Raw genomic sequence first — 19,168 nt, forward strand, 5'->3', positions numbered from 1 at the left:
GGGTGGGAAGGGAAGATTACCCACCTTTTCACCTCTGGTTCCCTTTTCACCCTAGAGGGAGGAAAAAAGAGAAATGCAGTATCAGATGCTGGTGGAAGACAATGTGAACAGGGTGCAGGATGATTATTCAGGCCATTGTTAGGTATAACCAGGAAGCAATTCAGATGTGTAACCAAACAGGCGCTCACTGTGTAAAAAAAACTCCCTGTATCTCCCTCCACTCTCCATATCTTGCCTTCATCTTGCTGCCTGGAATATCCTTCCCCTCTAAACTGTGCAGAAGGTTGGTCCAGAACCAATGGGTTGAAATTAAATCAATAGAGTTTCCATCTAGACATTATGAAGAATTTTCTAAATGAGCAGTTCCTCAGTGGAACAGGCTTCCTCGCGAGGTGGTCAGCTCTCCTTCTCTGGAGGTTTTTAAGCAGAGGCTAGATGGCCATCTGCCACCAATGCTGATTCTATGACATTAGGCAGATCTATGACCTTAGGCAGATGATGAGAGGGATGGCATCTTGGCCATCTTCTGAGCATGGAGTAGGGGTCACTGCAGGTGTGGGGGGAGGTAGTTGTGAATTTCCTGCATTGTGTAGGGGTTTGGACTAGATGACCCTGGTGGTCCCTTCCAACTCTATGATTTTATGATTCTATTCTATGAAATTCCTGCCCTTCCCTTATGTGTGTGTGTGTGTGTTTAAAGTGCCGTCAAATCATAGCCGACTTATGGCGACCCCTTTTGGGGTTTTCATGGCAAGAGACTAACAGAGGTGGTGTGCCAGTGCCTTCCTCTGCACAGCAACCTTGGTGGTCTCCCATCCAAATACTAACCAGGGCTGACCCTGCTTAGCTTCTGAGATCTCCCTCCTTAATTCCTCAGGGAATGTGGCTCAGTAGTGAAACATCTGCTCCACATGCAGAGGACCCCAAGTTCAATGCCCAACATCTCCATTTAAAAGGATCAGGTAGGAAGTGATGTGAAAGACCTCCATCTGAGACCATGGAGAGCCACTGCTAGAATATACAAGCCCAACAGACCAAGGCCACTTCCCCACCGAGGTTTCTCTCCTCCTTGGCTTCCAAACGGAGGCACTTTATTTCACCGGTAGTAGCAGTAGCAAAATTCAATTCCAGTGGCACCTCAGAGACCAATACATTTTTTCCAAGGTATAAGCTGTTGTGAGTCAAAGCTCACTTAATGAGATAACAAAGGAGAATGAAGATTCATTTCAACTTCCATCCAGTTCAGAAGATGGGAAGGGCATTACACCAAGAAGGGCCAGTTGGCGTCAGGAGGCAGAGGTACAATGCAAAACATACTCAGCATGATTACAGCAAGGAGATGTATATAGAGGTTGGAAGTGCAGAAAATTAGCATGTGTAATGGGACAAGAATCCTTGTGTGTTTTGTTTTTTTTGGAGACAACATGCTCTAATTGTCCTCTTTCCAGCGTTTCCCCAGCATGGTGGTTAAGAGCAGCGGACTCTAATTTGGAGAACCGGGTTTGATTCTCTACTCCTCTACATGAAGCCTGCTGAGTGACCTTGGGCTGGTCAGTTTTCTCTGAACTCTCTCAACCCCACCTACCTCATAAGGTGCCTGTTGTGGGGAGGGGGAGGTGATTGTAAGCCACTTTGAGACTCCTTATAGGTAGAAAAAATAACAACAACTCCTCCTCCTTCTTCATACATTTATTCACAAACCTGTTTTACTTCAACATTTGGGGAAGGTAATGTGCATTCGCATGCCGTCTAGATGGAATGTTGTGCATTTTCCTGCCCTGCAAAAGTCCTGCCCACATTGGTGATATTTCACCACTGGCAGCCCAATTTCATAGCGCTCTCCCCCACCCCACTACGGGTTTTTTTTTTAAAAAATTGGTAATTGCTATAGTGCTATAACACTATAACAATCTGCTGCTTCTTATCTATTCTAAATCTTAACAGTGCTGCTACGTGCATGCATGAAGAGAAGAACAAAAATAGGGTGGAGAATTGCCCATGGCAGCTGCCCTTGACACCCAACCTAGAGTCACTGCAAAGAATGTGCAAAAGGGGAAAGTTCGCAAAAAAGATGGAAAAGGTGCACAGAAAACTCCCTCCCATGTGTGGAACTTTGTGACTACCTCTGTAGCAGCATGGAGAGCAATGCAGAGAATCTTCACTGTGTGGAAGCAGTTAACATGTTGCGGTGAACAGATGTATGTTCTGCCTACGTATGTTTGTAAGGCAGAACCAACATAGGTTCACTTCACAACTGACATCTAGGACCAGAACCTGGATAAAAGTAGGGTTTATTTAAATCATTTATTTAAAGGTTCAGCTGTATGTGCTCTGAATGTAATGGAATGTTTAGTCTGGAGAAGAGGAGGTTGAGGGGGGACATCTAGGACTTGTCACTTAGAGGAGGCCAGGGAGCTGTTCCTGTTGGCAGCAGAGAATAGGACTTGGAATAATGGGTTTAAATTGCAGTAAAAGTTGTTCGACAGTGGAGTCAGCCACCTAGGGAGGTGGTGAGCTCCCCCTCACTGGCAGTCTTTAAGCAGAGGCTGGACAAGCACTTGTCAGGGATGCTAGGCTGATCCTGCATTGAGCAGGGGGTTGAACTAGATGGCCTATATACCCCTTCCAACTCTATGATTCTATGAACATGAGAATTACTCATCACAAGTATAAAGCAAAACCACATGTGCACTGTACACAGATTCTATCTGTGCTCACTGTAACTTGTGAACAGGGCTCTAAAAGTATGAGGCATCTTCGTAGGTACATGATCCAGCTTGCCAAGTATTACTTACTCTGGCTGGCAGCATCTTCCCAAAGCCCCCAGGCAAACTCTTTTCTCCAGCCCTACTAGCAGAAATCTTTTCTATTGGAGAAGCAGGGCACCGAATCTGGGACCTCCAGCATCAAACTGACATTTTATAGCTTGCTGGCCTTATATATTGTTTTTACTTTCAGTCTTCCTACAAACCTTTCTCTCGCCTTTCTCCTCCTGTCTGTGGAAACAATGGATATCTTGGTACCGAGTCCTACGCACGTCAGGCCAGCTTGCAAGCTAATTGTGGCTCACACACCACCACCACCACCAGGCCACGGCACTGACACTAAAGTCTACCATGACTTCCAAGAGCTTTGTCTGGGACACGGCTCGCTTGACACAATGACAGTATTGCTGACTTAGATGCTGCGGGCCAACAGAACGTCTTGAAAAATGTCCTGGGCTACAGGTCCGTTCTCAAAGGGCTATACACAAAGGCGGCCGGATTTTAATAGCGAACCGTTTTTCCCCTCAAGAGAGGGGGAGCACATAATTAATAACCCTTTTATCTCCACTGCTAATCACATCTGAGCTTCCTAAAGAGGATGTGTCCAAAATCCAATTTGTTTTCCACCCTTGCACTTTGGCCTGCCAGGACGCTGCTTGTCACCGAAAACAGCGTGGAGCCTTTTCACAAAGCTCTTCCAAACAAGCGCTGCACAATAGCAGAATGAATGATCGTCTTTTGTTTCGCGAATGAGAAAGTATGCTTCATCCTGTAGGGCGCCCTTCTGACACTCCATCCCTTTAGTCAGCCTTTGTTTGGGGGGGAAACATGTTTGTTTTGAACAACTGCATGTTAGCGGCGTGAGTGTCTGAATCTGACGCTTCACAATGGAGGTTTTCAAGGGTGGACACAGGGCCTGATGCCTTATCCAGGGTGGAAACAGGACCCAGTGCCCCGTCCTATCTCTGCACACAGGGCATGCAAGAAGGGAGAGGCAGCATGAGATGCTTCTAGGTTTGAACCAGTGTGGTACAGTGGTTAAGAGCAGTGGTTTGGAGCGGTGAACTCTGATCTGGAGAACCGGGTTTGATTCCCCACTCCTCCACATGAGCGGCAGAGACTAATCTGGCGAACCGGGTTGGTTTTTCCACTCCAACACATGAAGCCAGCTAGATGACCTTGGGCTAGTTGCACTGTCTCAGCCCCACCTACCTCACAGGGAGTCTGTTGTGGGGAGGGGAAGGGAAGGTGATTGTAAGCTGGTTTGATTCTTCCTTAAGTGGTAGAGAAAGTCAGCATATAAAACCAACTCTTCTTCTTCTTCTTCCAGCTAGGGATACCAGCATCAAAGTGGGGCCTGATGTTCTCCTGGAGATGCAACTGATCTCCAGGCTACAGAAATGAGTTTCCCTGGGGAAAATGGCATCTTTGGAGGGCAGATTCCATGGTATACCATAGAGTCTAGGAGAAATGGACATCCTAGAGTGACATCACATCCCTGCTGAGCTCCCCAAACTCTGCCCTCCCCAGGCATCACTACCAAATTTCCAGGAATGTATGGAGCCAGAATGGGCAGTCCTACTTCCGGTTCATTGTTGCCCAGGGAGGATGCTTCATGCAATTGCCCCAAATCCTGTAGCTGTTAGAAATGCTCAATTTACTCTAAAGGTTCTCCTCTGGAGTCTAGAAGCTTTTAAAAGAGGAGGGGGGAATTTCTACCAGAGATGGTTTCCCTTCAGACCAGGCAAGGAGTTATTTGTTGGGCCTGTAAAATCCCTTCTTCTCCTAGGCTTCCAAAACTGGTTTTTGCCTGCAGTGGGATTTGTCCATGTTGGGAAGATCCAAGGTAATCTAAAACCTGATATCACCAGATGTTTGGACAGTCTCTTGTCCGTTCCAAAACACACTTTCTTCAAAGCAAACAGGGTGACTGCTCACCTACCATTAAACCATTGGAGCCAGGAATTCCTGAGAGGCCCCGCTGACCTTCTCGCCCCTGGAGGAAAAAGAGAGAGGCAGTAAGCAAATCAGAAAGCCGACAGGGTAGTGGCCATAACACCCCCCAGAGCAAGAAAGGAACTGGGCACTTACTGGTGGGCCAGTGATGCTGGTTCCAGGAGGTCCGGGGGCCCCTGTGGCACCTTTCAGACCTGGAGAGCCCTAAAGGAGGAAGAGAAGTGTGACATTCAGATAACCACGGCTATCCAAAACAACCCTAACAATGTCTGCCTTGAAATGTACAATTTGATGCTGTAGTGGAACGTTCCAAGAATCCCAAGGCAGACAACAATTAAGATATAGGGCTTTTCAGCATTCTCTGTTTCTTCGTCTCCAAGTTCCTGTTTTCTTCGGTGTTGTTTTAAAAAAATAAATGTATTTATTATATGAGATGGGGGGTACAGAAGGAAAACGGGATGGGGAAAATATATATGTCCAGTATGTAATTTTCACAAAATAATAATAATAATAAAAAATACTCTAATGCAAAACAGGCACTCGGCATTATCAAAATCTTCATCAATTGGGCTAATAATATGGAATACACATACTAAATAATAAATATATTCAAAAATTGGTTGATACATTAACTAACCTGATAGTTTTTTGTAAATAAAATTGAGGTTATGTTTCGTCAGTGTTTTTTAAAAGTTCAGAACGTGCTTTTCTCCCTCTAGTGGACCATTCGATATCATACCCAATTTTATGAAGAGTAAATGGCCGTCGCTTAAATCAGTGGGGAAATAAACTAGATTTAGGGGGTTACCGCACTTTGTATTCCCAGCGATGTATTAAGAGTTTGAAAACGTTATAAAAAACATCACTTTAAAAGGGGTTTTGGATACTACGGCTTATAAATGGTTGGAAAACGTCTTCACAGCTAAAGGGGCCAAACAAAGTGCGAACAGTATTTTTTATAACGTTTTCAAACTCTTAATAAATCGGTGGGAATACATAGAAAGTGCGAACAGTATTTTTTAAAACGTTTTCAAACTCTTAATACATTGCTGGGAATACAAGTGCGGTAACCCCCTTAATCTTCTGCTATATCGAATCGGCCACTAGAGGGAGTAAAACATGTGCGGAACTTTAAAAACACACCAAAGAAACAGGAACTTCAAGACAAGGAAAAAACAGTATGTGGAAAAGGCCAAAGTCAATGCATCTTAGTGGAATTAGTGTTGTACATATGCAGAAATATTCAATGTAAAACCAAGCTACACATACAAACTACAAACTATACAGCAGAGGCTTTCATTTCCTTTTAAAAGGAAAGAAAGCCTGGATATTCTTTGCCAGAGGCTTATGTTTCTGAATTACTCTGTCAAAGGTTTCAGTGTCAGTGCAGATTTGCTTGTCACATTTTCTGCCTTTTTTCTATGACCTTTCTCAGCTTTCTCAATGGCTAGAGAGCAAAGCATTTGCAGCACTCTCTGCATTTTTTAAGCTACAGAGCAGAGTGTAGCTTACAGGCACTTCCTGCCTTTCCAATGACTTCAAGTGCAGAAATGCTCTCCATTCCAAGGGTATATGATGCTGACTAAGATGTAATGATGTAATGTAAACAATATATTGTATTTTATGATTTAAACATGAAGACATGATGCTAGAAATTAATGAATAGGTTTAATCTCAACGTATTTTTCTGGAGATTAGTATGATGATAAAATTGATTATATAAAGTATAACAAAACTCAAAACTGACTGTTTAAGAAATAGTATGCTTAGCCTCCTCGAAGTGGAAGTCCAAATATGGCAATCTAAAGAGAAGCCACTGAGCATGTGCAGTACAACTGTCTCCTGCTCGAGCTCTAGTTTCAAGCTCATTGAAGGTGACTAAAACAGTATAAATACAGGCAGGGAGAGGGCTAGAACTTCAGATCTCTAAGGGAGGCTCAGAAGATGGTACTGGTATGTATGGCTTTACAAATATATTATTCTAGAATGTGAATTAGATACTTTGAACTAAATCAGACTGTTATATTTTAAGTGTTGGATTTTAAAACTGAATAGTATGTAGAACTTGCTTGCTTTACTGTATACATTGTTATTGAATTTTAAGACTTTGTAATACTTGCATATACACATATATACATTAAATTACATTGGAGCACATCAATAAAAAGACTTACTTTTTAAGTGAGTAAAGTAGTTTAGTCCTGCTTAGTAGGTGACTAACTGAATAAGATAACATACCACTTTTCAGGAAGGGGTCGATTCTAAGAGCATAGTCACTCGAAAGGCACTGACCCGCTTCATGTATAATGTTCCCTTTCTGCAGTCGCTCCATGGGTTAGAGGAGGGGCAGTGGCTCAGTGGTAGAGCATCTGCTTGGCATGCAGAAGGTCCCAGGTTCAATCCCCGGAAGCTCCAGTTAAAGGGACTAGGCAAGTAGGTGATGTGAAAGACCTCCGCCTGAGACCCTGGAGAGCCGCTGCCGGTCTGAGTAGACAATACTGACTTTGATGGACCGAGGGTCTGGTTCAGTAGAAGGCAGCTTCATGTGTTCGTGTGATCCTGATTAGGTTCCAGATACTATTCAAGGTGTTGGTCAGAGTGTCAGACTAGGATCCAGAGCTAGATTAAAGTCCAGTAGCACTTTAGAGACCATCAAGATTGGGGGGGGGGGTATGAGCTTTCAAGAGTCAAAGCTCATTTCATAAGGGAGCTTTGACTCTCAAAGGTTTCTTCCCCGAAAAACTTGTTGATCTCTAAGGTGTTAGTGGACTTTAATCTACTACTATAGACAAACACGGCTACTCTCCTGAGACTCAGGTTCAAATCCCCATTCAGCCATTTTGTTAGTTCTATGCATTGTATTGTTCTTACTACATTGTTTTTAGTTGTAAGCTGTGTTGAGGCTCAGTGAGAAAGGCAGGCTACAAATGAAGCAATAAATAAAGCTAATGGGGGTCATCAATATGTGTGCGTGTGTAAAGTGCTGTCAAGTCACAACTGGCTTATGGCAACCCAGCAGGGTTTTCAAGGCAAGAGGTGGTTTGCCATTTTCTTCCTCTGCATAAAGACCCTCGTATTCCTTGGAGGTCTCCCATCCAAATGCTAACCAGAGCCTACCCTGCTTAGCTTCGGAGATCTGAAGAGATCAGGCTGCCTGGGGCTATCCCGGTCAGAACAGATCATCAACAGGCAACGGAAGTGGTTTTAGCCCCAGTAAAATAGCCACATGTGATCAGTACAGAAGTGAAGCAATTAACTTATGAAGTTGGCCTGGGAGCAAACTGCTGCTTCCAACACAGTGACAGGGAAGCTAATTTAGCAGTTGTCATATTGAAGCATTCACAGTCAATGAATAATGGTTAATTGAACAAATCATATCCAACCGAACTCAGCCCCCAAATACTCCTCATAGCAAATTATTACAATCCACATGCAAAAATGAAATGTCGCCAAATTCTTACCTTTTCACCCCTTCCCCCAACTTTTCCTGGTGGTCCCTGAGGCCCCGGGGGTCCCTGTGGAGCAGGAAAGGAGAATTACAGCAACATAATTACATGCAAAGGGTTGAATTTGGTTGCTTTCACACACGTTGGATAATGCACTTTCAATGAATGTTCAATGGACTTTGGCGATCATTACCAAGTGGATTTTTCTCTTTAGGGAAAATCCAGTTGCAAATGATCATTAACGTGGAATGAAAGAGCATTATCCAATGTGTGTGAAAGCAGCCAAAGAAACCACCACAGTTTCAGAAAAAACAAGAAAAGCTCAGCAGAGCCTTGCTCTGATTCTACTGGCTCAAGTAAGGAGGAAATTGTGGAACTCCCTGACCCAGGATGTGGTGATGGCTGCCAACTTGGAAGGCTTTAAGAGGGGAGTGGACACGTTCGTAGAGGAGAGGTCAAAATGGATACTAGTCATGATGCATACCTATTCTCTCCAGGATCAGAGGACCATGAGTATTATATTAGGTGATGTGGAACACAGGCAGGGTAATGCTGTAGTCGTTTGTGGGCTTCCTAGAAGCACCTGGTTGGGCCACTGTGTGAACAGACTGCTGGACTTGATGGGCCTTGGTCTGATTCAGCATGGCCTTTCTTATGTTCTTATGTAATCTGCACAGCCCTTTTCAGAAATTGGTAAGGATGCCACTGAATTTCATTGTCATTGGTTTTCTCGGGGGGTGGGGTCTACACACCCCAAACCTGGGACCCACAACAAATGAATGCAGGTTGTCAAGCAATGTGGTGGGTGGTGGGTCCTTACCAGTGCTGGATGCTCTGCTGGGACATTGGGGCCGGGGCTGCACGTGCACTATATGCTGATACATACCCCACACACACACACACCAATGGCAAATAACACCCTGGACCATTTTTGGTTAGGAAATCAGTGTTAGAGGAAGGCTGCAGCCTCTTCTCTCTCTGCACTATGATCCTGATCCAAACTGGGTCCCTGTGGGGCTTTAACTTGAGTTCCCACAGGGGGACTCACAGCTGGGACTATTTGGTTTAGATAAAAGATGACTAAGAGGGGACATGATAGAGGTTATAAAACTATGCATGGGGTGGACAGAGCGAATGGAGAGAACTTTTCCCTCCATCCCTGATAATACTAGAACTCTGGGGCATTTGATGAAGTTTCATGGGGGATAGGTTCAGGGCAGATAAAAGGAAATGCATCTTTACTCAATGAACAGTTAAATTTATCCTTGACCAAACTTCTTGGCATTGCCTCTAAATGCTTTGGCTTTCAATATTTTATAATGCTGATGATCACATCCTGGCTTCATATTTTATTGCTTTTATGTTGCTGCTGTTTAGATATGGCTCAGCGTTTCATCGCTGTTTCCAGTTGTCTTCTGTAGTTTTTATGTCTTTTATTCCATTTTATTGATGCTGTTCTTTTAATAACAGGTTATATTATTATGCAAATATATATATTTTTAAAAACGCAGTAAAATTGTGGAGCTCAATGCCAGAGGATGTAGTGATGGCCACAGGCAAAGAAGGCTTGAAGAGGGAATTAGACAGTTTCATGGAAGAGAGGTCCATCTACTAGCCATGGTGTACAAATGGATCCTCCATATTCATAGGCAGTAAACCTTTAAGTATCAGTGCCAGGATGCAACACCAGTGTAGTGTAGTGGTTAAGAGCGGTGGTTTGGAGCGGTGGACTCTGATCTGGTGTTGCATTCTGGAGTTTGATTCCCCACTCCTCCACATGAACGGCGGAGGCGAATCTGGTGAACTGGATTTGTTTCCCCACTCCTACACACGAAGCCAGCTGGGTGACCTTGGGCTACTCACAGCTCTCTTATACCTCTTTCAGCCCCACCCACCTCACAGGGTGTCTGTTGTGGGGAGGGGAAGGGAAGGTGATTGTAAGCCGGTTTGAGTCTCCCTTAAGTGGTAGAGAAAGTCAGCATATAAAAACCAACTCCTCCTCCTCCTCCTGTGTGAGACAGGATGCTGAACTAGACGGACCAGTGTATGATCCAGCAATCTGTTCTTAAGCAGCCAGTCCCCGTTGGGATGTTAAATGTGGAATGTCGTTTGGGCCAGACTGTGGAAAAGTACTTAGACCAGGGCCCTGAGCTCCCACCAAATTTGGCTTAAAGCAAAATATTAAGGAAAAGTTGGGTGTCCCTGCATCAAGGGCTTTTCAAGGGAAGCAAGAGGAGATTCAATAAAATTTGAGAACTGCCTCTGAGTCTGCAAGGGGTACATCCCCAGAAATCTCATTGTAAAAGAACACCTGCCTCGACCTGGGTTGGGAATAGGGTTGCCAACTCCAGCTAGGGGCCTGGAGATCTTCTGGAACTACAACTGATCTCCAGACTGCAGAGATCAGTTCCCTGGAGAAAAGGGCTGCTTCGGACCCTGCTGAGCTCCATCCACTCCCCAGACTCAGCCCTCCCAAGACTCCACCCCACAAATCTCCAGTAATTTACCAACCTGAAGTTGGCAGCCCTGTCTGGGATTCTGGGTGCTTGTCGAGGTACGAAGGATGACAGATCTTGGGTTTGTGTATCATGAAGCAGCCCCTTTCTGGACTAGTCAGCTGGGGCATCGATCCCAAGGCTGTCCCTTCCAGGTCAGTGACAGAAGAAGAAGAGTTGGTTTTTTATATGCCGACTTTCTCTACCACTTAAGGAAGAATCAAACCAGCTTACAATCACTTTCCCTTCCCCTCCCTGCAACAGACACCCTGTGAGGTAGGTGGGACTGAGAGAGCTGTGACTAGCCCAAGGCCACCTAGCTGGCTTCATGTGGAGGAGTGGGGAAACCAACCCAGTTCACCAGATTAGCGGCCGCCGCTCACGAGGAGTGGGGAATCGAACCCAGTTCTCCAGATCAGAGTCCACCTCTCCAAACCACCGCTCTTAACCACGACACCACACTGGCTCATGCAGGAGCTGTGCTGGGGTGTGGCTCTGGTCTCGGCCCCCTTTCCCAGTTGGTGTCTGACTGACTGGGTGGGACCCTGACAGGGATCTACTGAGACTGACCCCAGTCTGCCAAGGACCCGATAAGGCAGAGGTGGATGGTACTTACAGGGCTGCCTGGTAAGCCTCTCTCTCCCGATTCCCCCTGAGAAACAAGAGAAAAGACAGTTGGGTCCCCTACTCAGTGCAACACGCAAGACGAGCAATGGGTGCCAAAGAGAAATGGGCCTACTCACCTCTGGACCCTGGATTCCTACCCCAGGGGGACCTGGCTCCCCCTAGAAAGATGTGTGAGAGACAGGTTATTAGACATGTGTCATCCCCCAAAATCACTCTGGAATGAAACCTGCCCAGACCCTAGCCACTTGTCACAAAAGCCTAAGCTCTGTGTTCTTTCCTCCTTCCTTCGCTGGGGATTTATGCCCCCCTCAACCTTCAGCACTGTCCTTCCCATCCTTTTCCAGTTAAGTCCTCCAGTGATCCCTGGCTCCCCTTCCTTATATTATTTATTTAAAACATCTTTAAGCTACCCAACGTAGGGTCCCCAGCCATCAATAACATTAAAACAAGCTTAAAAATGCATATAGATAAAACATTTTTTAAAAAAAACATTACAGCAAAACACATAACACATAGATGCATGAATAGGAAAGATTTCCCATTTTGTCAGGGATGCTCTCTAGGCTGATCCTGCACTGAGCAGGGCGTTGGACTAGATGGTTTGTATGGCCCCTTCCAACTCCATCAATGGAACAGGCTTCCTCGGGAGGTGGTAAGCTCTCCTTCCTTGGAGGCTTTATAGCAGAGGCTAGATGGCCATCTGTCAGTAATGCTGATTCTATGACCTTAGGCGGATCATGAGAGGGAGGGCACCTTGGCCATCTTCTGGGCATGGAGTAGGGGTTACTGGGGGTGTGTGGGGGGGAGGTAGTTGGAATTTCCTGCATTGTGCAAGGGGTTTGACTAGATGACCCTGCTGGTCCCTTCCAACTCTATGATTCTATGAGTCTATAAGAAAGTCATTGAGAGTCAGCAAGGGAAAACCTAACAAAACTGAAATGCCTTCACCCACTGGCTGAAGACAACAACAGAGGGGCACAGATGAATCTCCCCAGGATTTATGCCCCCAAGGTGGTCAGAGAGCACTTTGTGTGGTGACTTAGGAACAGCGCCTCACCTTTTCTTCATTCCTTGGATCTTGCTGTCAGAATGTCTAGGAGAGAACCACCCCAAAAGGATGAGACAGCTTTCAACCCCGCTGCCTTACTCACCTGCAGCCCCTTCAAGCCAGGAGGTCCCTGAATTCCTGGTAGTCCTGGTTTACCCTGGAAGGGGTGGGTTTTTTTTTAAAGGTAAAAATAAAAAGGTTGGTTGTGGAACTTGTGATGAATATTGTGGCTACCTTCCTAATGAATTTTTCCTTGTAAGGATTCTCCCCCACTCACCCCAATCCAATAAGGGCACAACAAGTATCTTGTTGAGGTTCTCAGTTCCTGCTTTGTTTTAGGTTACAGTGCCCAGGATTCAGTCAATTCGGGGGAGATGGAAAATGCTAAACTCCCTCCCAAATGATAATATTTGATACCAACAGTTTATATTTCAAACTAAGCCTGGAGGCTCTGATTGTTGATGAACAGGAATGATTACTCAGTTAAACCTTTAGTTGCAGATTTCACAGAACATACTGGTTAACTAGGAAGTTCCTCACTTTGTGAAACAGACAATTTTTGATTAAAAACCCCCTCTGTATTTCCAGCAAACCCTTGCTTGGGGTAAAGCCTCAAACCCAAACTGCAGTTTTGGGAAGGGTGTTTCAGTATGCCCGCTCTCGTGAGTATCAAAATTCTGCATCGGGGCAATTTGAATTCTGTATGCAAACTGTATGTATGCAAACTTGCATACATTTCCTGAGATTGCACAATTTATTCTTCTCTCTGCAGGAAGTGGCCATGCCCCCAAACTCCACCTCTCTGAACCCTGAAAAATGCAGCTAGCATCCATCTAGCTTCTAGGATTTCTCACCAGGTATTGTCCAATCACCTCCTTTTTCATTTTTAAAAATAAATAAATAAATGAAGATTGAGATTTTTGAGGAAACGACATTTTGCACCCTTTATTGAGTCCTACGTCTTTTTTGCTCTGGTGTGGAATTGCAGAATGCGAATGCAAGCCACTATGCACATCTCTGCCAGTATTGACCAGGTGATATGTTTCAAATCATGGCCGAATAAAACTGGGGGACGGTGAGAATAGAAGTGTCAGCTCCGGTTACACACAAACTTAAATGAATTAGAGCACGGCTCGCCTTGCGGCTTTAACGGAAAATAACGCAGACGGTTTCCCTTCTTTTCTAACCAAGGAGCTTTTAGAATTATCTGCTATTCTTAACGGATTAACGGGGAAATCCTAAGAAGAGGTTACTCCAGTCTGATTTGCTGGACACAGACTGGAGTAATTCTGCACAGCTCTGTCCTCACAGTCACCTTTATTCAAAGAAGCGCCTTTACGGGGGGTCTTGCAATACATCAGTGGAATCATTTAATTAAAGAAATGAAAGCTAAGCAGTGAGCTCTACGTCGCTGAAGAAAACTGATTGGCAGCAGATAACAGGACACGAGAAAGGAAACACTTTTTCACACAATACAGTTAACTTACTAAATTCGTTACCATACGCTGCTGTGATGGATTAAAGGATCAGGCAAATTCACGCCTGTGAACAATTATTCTCCATGATAGCTGAACAGAACCTCCATGTACAGAGGATGTATATCTGCCAAATGCCATATACCGGGCGCAAACAGCAGGGGAGGGCTGTTCCCTTCACACCATGCTTATGTGGGCTTCCTAGAAACATCTGGTTGGCCCCTACTACAAATACGCTGCAGGACTGCATGGCCCTTTAATCCACTCTAGTTAGGCATTTTTAATGTTCTAAAAGTGCCATCCTAAGAACCCTTTCCTGGAAGTAAATAGACCTGAGCAAGATTCTGAAAAGGCCTGCTCCGGATGGCACTGTAAATCTGCTAAAAGATCATTAAGCAACACACATGTACACAATGCAACCTGGAATTTTTAGTTCTGTCCACAAAAGCAAATAAATATAGTAGCAGCTGCTGGACCAGTCTTCATCATTATATCCCACCAAATCCAGTCTGATGGATTTCTGAGAATGTTGCCATTTTTCCGTCTTAATCAGGTGAAAAGCTACTTACAGGTTTGCCCGGCTGTCCCACACCTGGAAGTCCACGGTCCCCTTTTGGACCCGGTTTCCCCGGGATCCCAGATAAGCCAGACAGGTCTCCAGTGAAGCTGGGGCAGGATTCACAAGCGTCACCCTGTAAGCCAAGGCAGAGGGGACCGTGAAGGCACAGAAGGATACTTTAGCAAAGGAGTCAGTGAGGTTAGATATGTCACTTCCTCAGTCCGTAACAATGATTTTTTTTAAAAATCAAGCAACAGTTCAATTGATTAATTACGCTGGTTATATCCAGCTTTCTCCGCCCTTATCAAAGAGGGCTCCAAGCAATTTAATATTTAGATAGCGAGCACACTTGATAGGAGAAAACTGGGATTTTACTGACTGGCCCTGCCTTTCTGCATTCAGGATCAGGGCATAAGCATGGGATCCATTTCCTGCAAAAATGAAGACAAAGAAGAAGAGGAAGAGGAGTTGGTTTTTATATGCCGACTTTCTCTGCTACTTATGGCAGAATCAAACCAGCTTACAATCACCATCCCTTCTCCTCCCCACAACAGACACCTTGTGAGGTAGGTGGGGCTGAGAGAGTTCGTAGCGCACTGTGGCTAGCCCAAGGTCACCCAGCTGGCTTCAGGTGGAGGAGTGGGGAATCAAACCTGGTTCTCCAGATTAGAGTCTGCCACTCCAAACCACCGCTCTTAACCACTACACCATGCTGGCTCAGGGCAACTTACATTCATTTAAGTGCCTCTTCCTTGCCACATACTCATTTGTATGTTCCAGATCAATCTGTACAGGGCTCCAGGTAGCATTAAATAATATTTGAACCCATCAGTTCATAAATGTAAAGAGGAAGATGCATTCTCATAGCAGTATTATTGTTGCTGCTGTTGCGTTTGTTATTATTAGTGGTATTACTGTGCAGGCCTGAAGCGGGGGGGGGGGCAGAGCAGCTTAAGAGCCGGCAAGAGCCCAGTGCTGGTGTCCGTGCCACTTGCGCTGACCAAAGTAGCACGCCCGCTGGCACAGGGTGAGTTACGCCGGCTCCGGGGAGCGATGCAGTAGCACAAACCTCATGCGCCAGTGCTGCCTCTCTGCGGTTACGCCTGAAAAATAGCTGGTGCAGCCCCGTGGACTCAATGGGGGAGTTTCATGTTTGTTTTTTTCAAAACTGCATTTTTAATTTCCCCCCCCCCAGCCTCTCAGGAGGCGGTGCGGCTGTGTCATCCCTGGCCATCATCTATCTCCCCTCCCAGGAGTGGGCTGTCAATATTAATAACAACAACAACAATAATAAAATTAAAATCAGAATTGAAAATACACACAAGATTGAACACTTGCTTGAAATATCATATACTAAAAGGTAAAGGTCCCCTGTGCAAGCACTGGGTCATTCCTGACCCATGGGGTGACGTCACATCCCGACATTTCCAAGGCAGACTTTGTTTACGGGGTGGTTTGCCATTGCCTTTTTCAGTCATCTTCCCTTTACCCCCAGCAAGCTGGGTACTTGTTTTACCGACCTCGGAAGGATGGAAGGCTGAGTCCACCTTGAGTCAGCTACCTGAAACTGACTTCCGTCACGATCGAACTCAGGTCGTGAGCAGAGCTTGGACTGCAGTACTACAGCTTACCACTCTGCGCCACGGGGCTCCTAATCATATACTAGAACATAACAAAAAGAACCCAATCCTCAATAAATACGTTAGATTGAGACTTAATGTCCATTCTCCTGTAATCTGTTAATTGCAACAATAATATCCCATATTCTTTATATGTTTTGGCAGATGAAATAATTTTCTTTCCTTAAGAAAAAATAAATATTCAGGAAGCCATAATTAAATTCAATAAAACTTCCTCATCTCTTTTCTCCACTCTATCAATTGTATATCCTAGGATCCATGAGAGGGTTATATCCCATTACATTTTGAATAAATTTCTGGATTTTCTTTTTTTGCCAGGAACTTATTGTCATTGGACAGTTCCAAATTATACACACAAGATCTGTGTTCAAGCGGCAACATCTCACAGCACCTTCCCATTCACAAAGCGATTCACTATTCTAGTTATCATCCTTGTGGTCCTTTCTATTTTTATATATGGGGAATGAAAGCTAGAAGATAATGACTCGTGCGAAACCACACAGTTAAGACCAAAATTTAATCAGAATCTGGATAGATGAGATCAGAGTTTCTCTGCTATCCACTGGCATTCTATCTAAGGGAAAAAACGTGGCACATTGTCAAGAAGAGTTAATTTTTCAAAAAATAAAAAAGTCAGAAGGGAATTTGTCAACCAGAAAAAGTGAGCAACAGGCAAAGAGTGAGACAATCCCAAAGGACACATTATTTATAGTGGTTTGCTACTGGGTAACATTGATGGAGGGCAGAGAAAACCCCCCCCCCCCGGCTCCCTAAAGGGTTCGTGTGCGTGAGAGATCTGCCCATCCTCCCTGGTTGTTCACCCTTCCGAGCGAGTACATGAAAACATTTTCGTCCATACCCTTAAAAATTAAATGTTATAAACTTTTTTCCATTTATAGCCTGCTGCTTGATCTTCTGGACCCTGAAGTAGCTAACCTATATAAAAATACAATAGACATAATAACAGAGTTCAAACTTAAAATACCCTGACATTTTAGTTAGTGGTTCTGATTTGGTTGGTTGCTTCTCAGCATGGTGCTATAAAGAACCACTCACTTTTTCACCTTTGGTCCCCGTCGGCCCTCTGACTCCCGGCTCGCCCCCAAGGCCAGGCACGCCCGCTGGACCCGGTGTACCAGGATCACCCGGGTTTCCTGTGGCACCCTAGAAAGGACAACAGACAGATCCAATGAGACCCAGAGATTCCTCCTGAGTGTGGCTTCCTTCCCCCCTAAGGACTCTCTCTGGGGAGCCAGCACTTTTGACGGCTGATGCAGTCACACCGCTCCCCTCCTTGAAAAAAGCAAACTCAGCAGCTGCAATGGCAGAAGAAAACAACTGTTTAAAATGAACATGGGGGAAAAATGTAACATGTTGTCTGGCTCAGAGAATCAGCCTTTGGCTAAACATTAGGAAGAACATCCTGATGGTTAGAGCAGTTCCTCAGTGGAACAGGCTTCCTCAGGAGGTGGTGGGCGCTCCTTCATTGGAGGTTTTTAAAGAAGAGGCTAGAAGGCCGTCTGACAGCAATGCTGATTCTGTGAACTTAGGCAGATCATGACAGGGAGGGCAGGAAGGGCTGCGTCAGTGTTTGGCTCTTGTGGCCCTTTCTTACATGCCCAGGGAAATGCCAATCACCACTTTGGGGTCAGGAAACAATTTTCCTCCAGACCAGACTGGCCAGGAATTCTGGAGGGTTTTTTGCCATCTTCTGGGCATGGAGCAGGTGTCATTGGGATGTGTGGGGGGAGGCAGTTGTGAATTTCCTGGATTGTGCAGGGGGTTGGACTAGATGACCCTGGAAGTCCCATTCATCTCTATGATTTCTACGATGCTGCTGATTGTGAGCAAGGCTCAGAAGTCTGCCCAATTGGTGGAGACACAGGGCGCTTTCACACATGCTGAATAATGCCCTTTCAATCTACTTTCAATGCACTTTAACAATCATTTGCAAGTGGATTTTGCTATTTCACACAGTAAAATCTAGCTGTGAAGTGCATTGAAAATGGTTTGAAAGTGCATTATTTGGCAAGTGTGAAAGCACCCACACCCTGACAGTGTAATCCTAAACAGAGTTATACCCTTTGAAGCCCCTTCTGGATTTAGAAGGGTGTAATTCTGTTTAGGATTATACTGTTAAACAGACTGCCCCTGGTGCAAGTTCTCTATTCAGCACACCTATGACAATAGTACAACAAGAACTTAACATAAATTCTATCTGGGGGATGTATTTACTATCCCAAGACATTCCAGTGTATCTTGGGGTAGAAAAATGCCCCACTATGAAAAATCAGGTTTGGGTGATTGACATAAATGTTTCACAATTCTCAGAGCTGGTTTTAAACACCCAAACCCTTGGTACACATATCCATATTAAGTGGGTTTTTGTTCTGTTTAGATCAGTGGTTCCCAAAGTGGGCAGTACCACCCCCTGGGGGCAGTGGGATTACCTAGGGGGGCACTAAGAGGGAAGGGGGCAGCAGGGGGGGTGCTAGAGGTGGGCCCCTTCAACTGTGTTGTTCACTAATTTACAATAGATCAAGCTATGGCACCATGCTGGCAAATTTGGTGGAAACTATCAGAATCTTTTTTCCAGTCTTTGAAGAGCTGGTACCACTGGATCAAATTCACCAGTGTGGTTGAATAAATTTCAACTAAAAAGTTTTAATTTGATTTTGAATAGATGTGCAATTAATTGTTACTGTTTTGAAATTCTATTGTTGTTATCTTCTTTAGTGAGTCATGCAAACCTCTATTTTGAAAAATGCTTTTTATAGGGTAGGGTAGCGGGTGCTGGGGTTGAGTTTGTGGAACCAAGGTTCGGGCGGTGGCCCGAAAAGTTTGGGAACTACTGGTTTAGATCCACCTACTCTCATGTTGTTGTTTTTAAAGCTATTTAATAACCCACACCAGATCTATGGAATATCACATCTCCTTTCTGTCAAATGCGGAAGGGGCTGTATCTCTCCGGGCCCTTAACAATGCTTTCCTGGACCAGCGTTTTTTGCAGAGACTTGTGCAACATTTGTTTACCCCAATGTTCTTCCCCCATATTCCACAATGCCCCCCAATCCCCATATTCAAAGGCAGTACATATCTGAACTTTGTGCTATACATCAACATTAGAGGAGGTCCTTGGCCTCTAGGCCCTGTTTGT

The 19,168-nt window shown here is 44.9% G+C and overlaps 1 protein-coding gene across 1 annotated transcript in view; it reads right to left on the bottom strand.

The window, feature by feature from the left end:
- The window catches only part of COL16A1 (collagen type XVI alpha 1 chain), a 133,820-nt gene that overhangs the window by 41,324 nt on the left and 73,328 nt on the right, over positions 1–19,168 (bottom strand). The window contains exons 27-34 of the mRNA XM_056846435.1: positions 17,068–17,175; positions 14,382–14,504; positions 12,441–12,494; positions 11,406–11,447; positions 8,183–8,236; positions 4,857–4,925; positions 4,708–4,761; positions 25–51 (exon numbers count right to left, since the gene is read on the bottom strand). Coding sequence (XP_056702413.1) covers positions 25–51; positions 4,708–4,761; positions 4,857–4,925; positions 8,183–8,236; positions 11,406–11,447; positions 12,441–12,494; positions 14,382–14,504; positions 17,068–17,175 — 531 coding nt within the window. The remainder of the gene's footprint in view (positions 1–24; positions 52–4,707; positions 4,762–4,856; positions 4,926–8,182; positions 8,237–11,405; positions 11,448–12,440; positions 12,495–14,381; positions 14,505–17,067; positions 17,176–19,168) is intronic.

This window comes from Euleptes europaea, chromosome 3, assembly GCF_029931775.1.
Source record: "Euleptes europaea isolate rEulEur1 chromosome 3, rEulEur1.hap1, whole genome shotgun sequence".
Lineage (NCBI taxonomy): Eukaryota > Metazoa > Chordata > Lepidosauria > Squamata > Sphaerodactylidae > Euleptes > Euleptes europaea.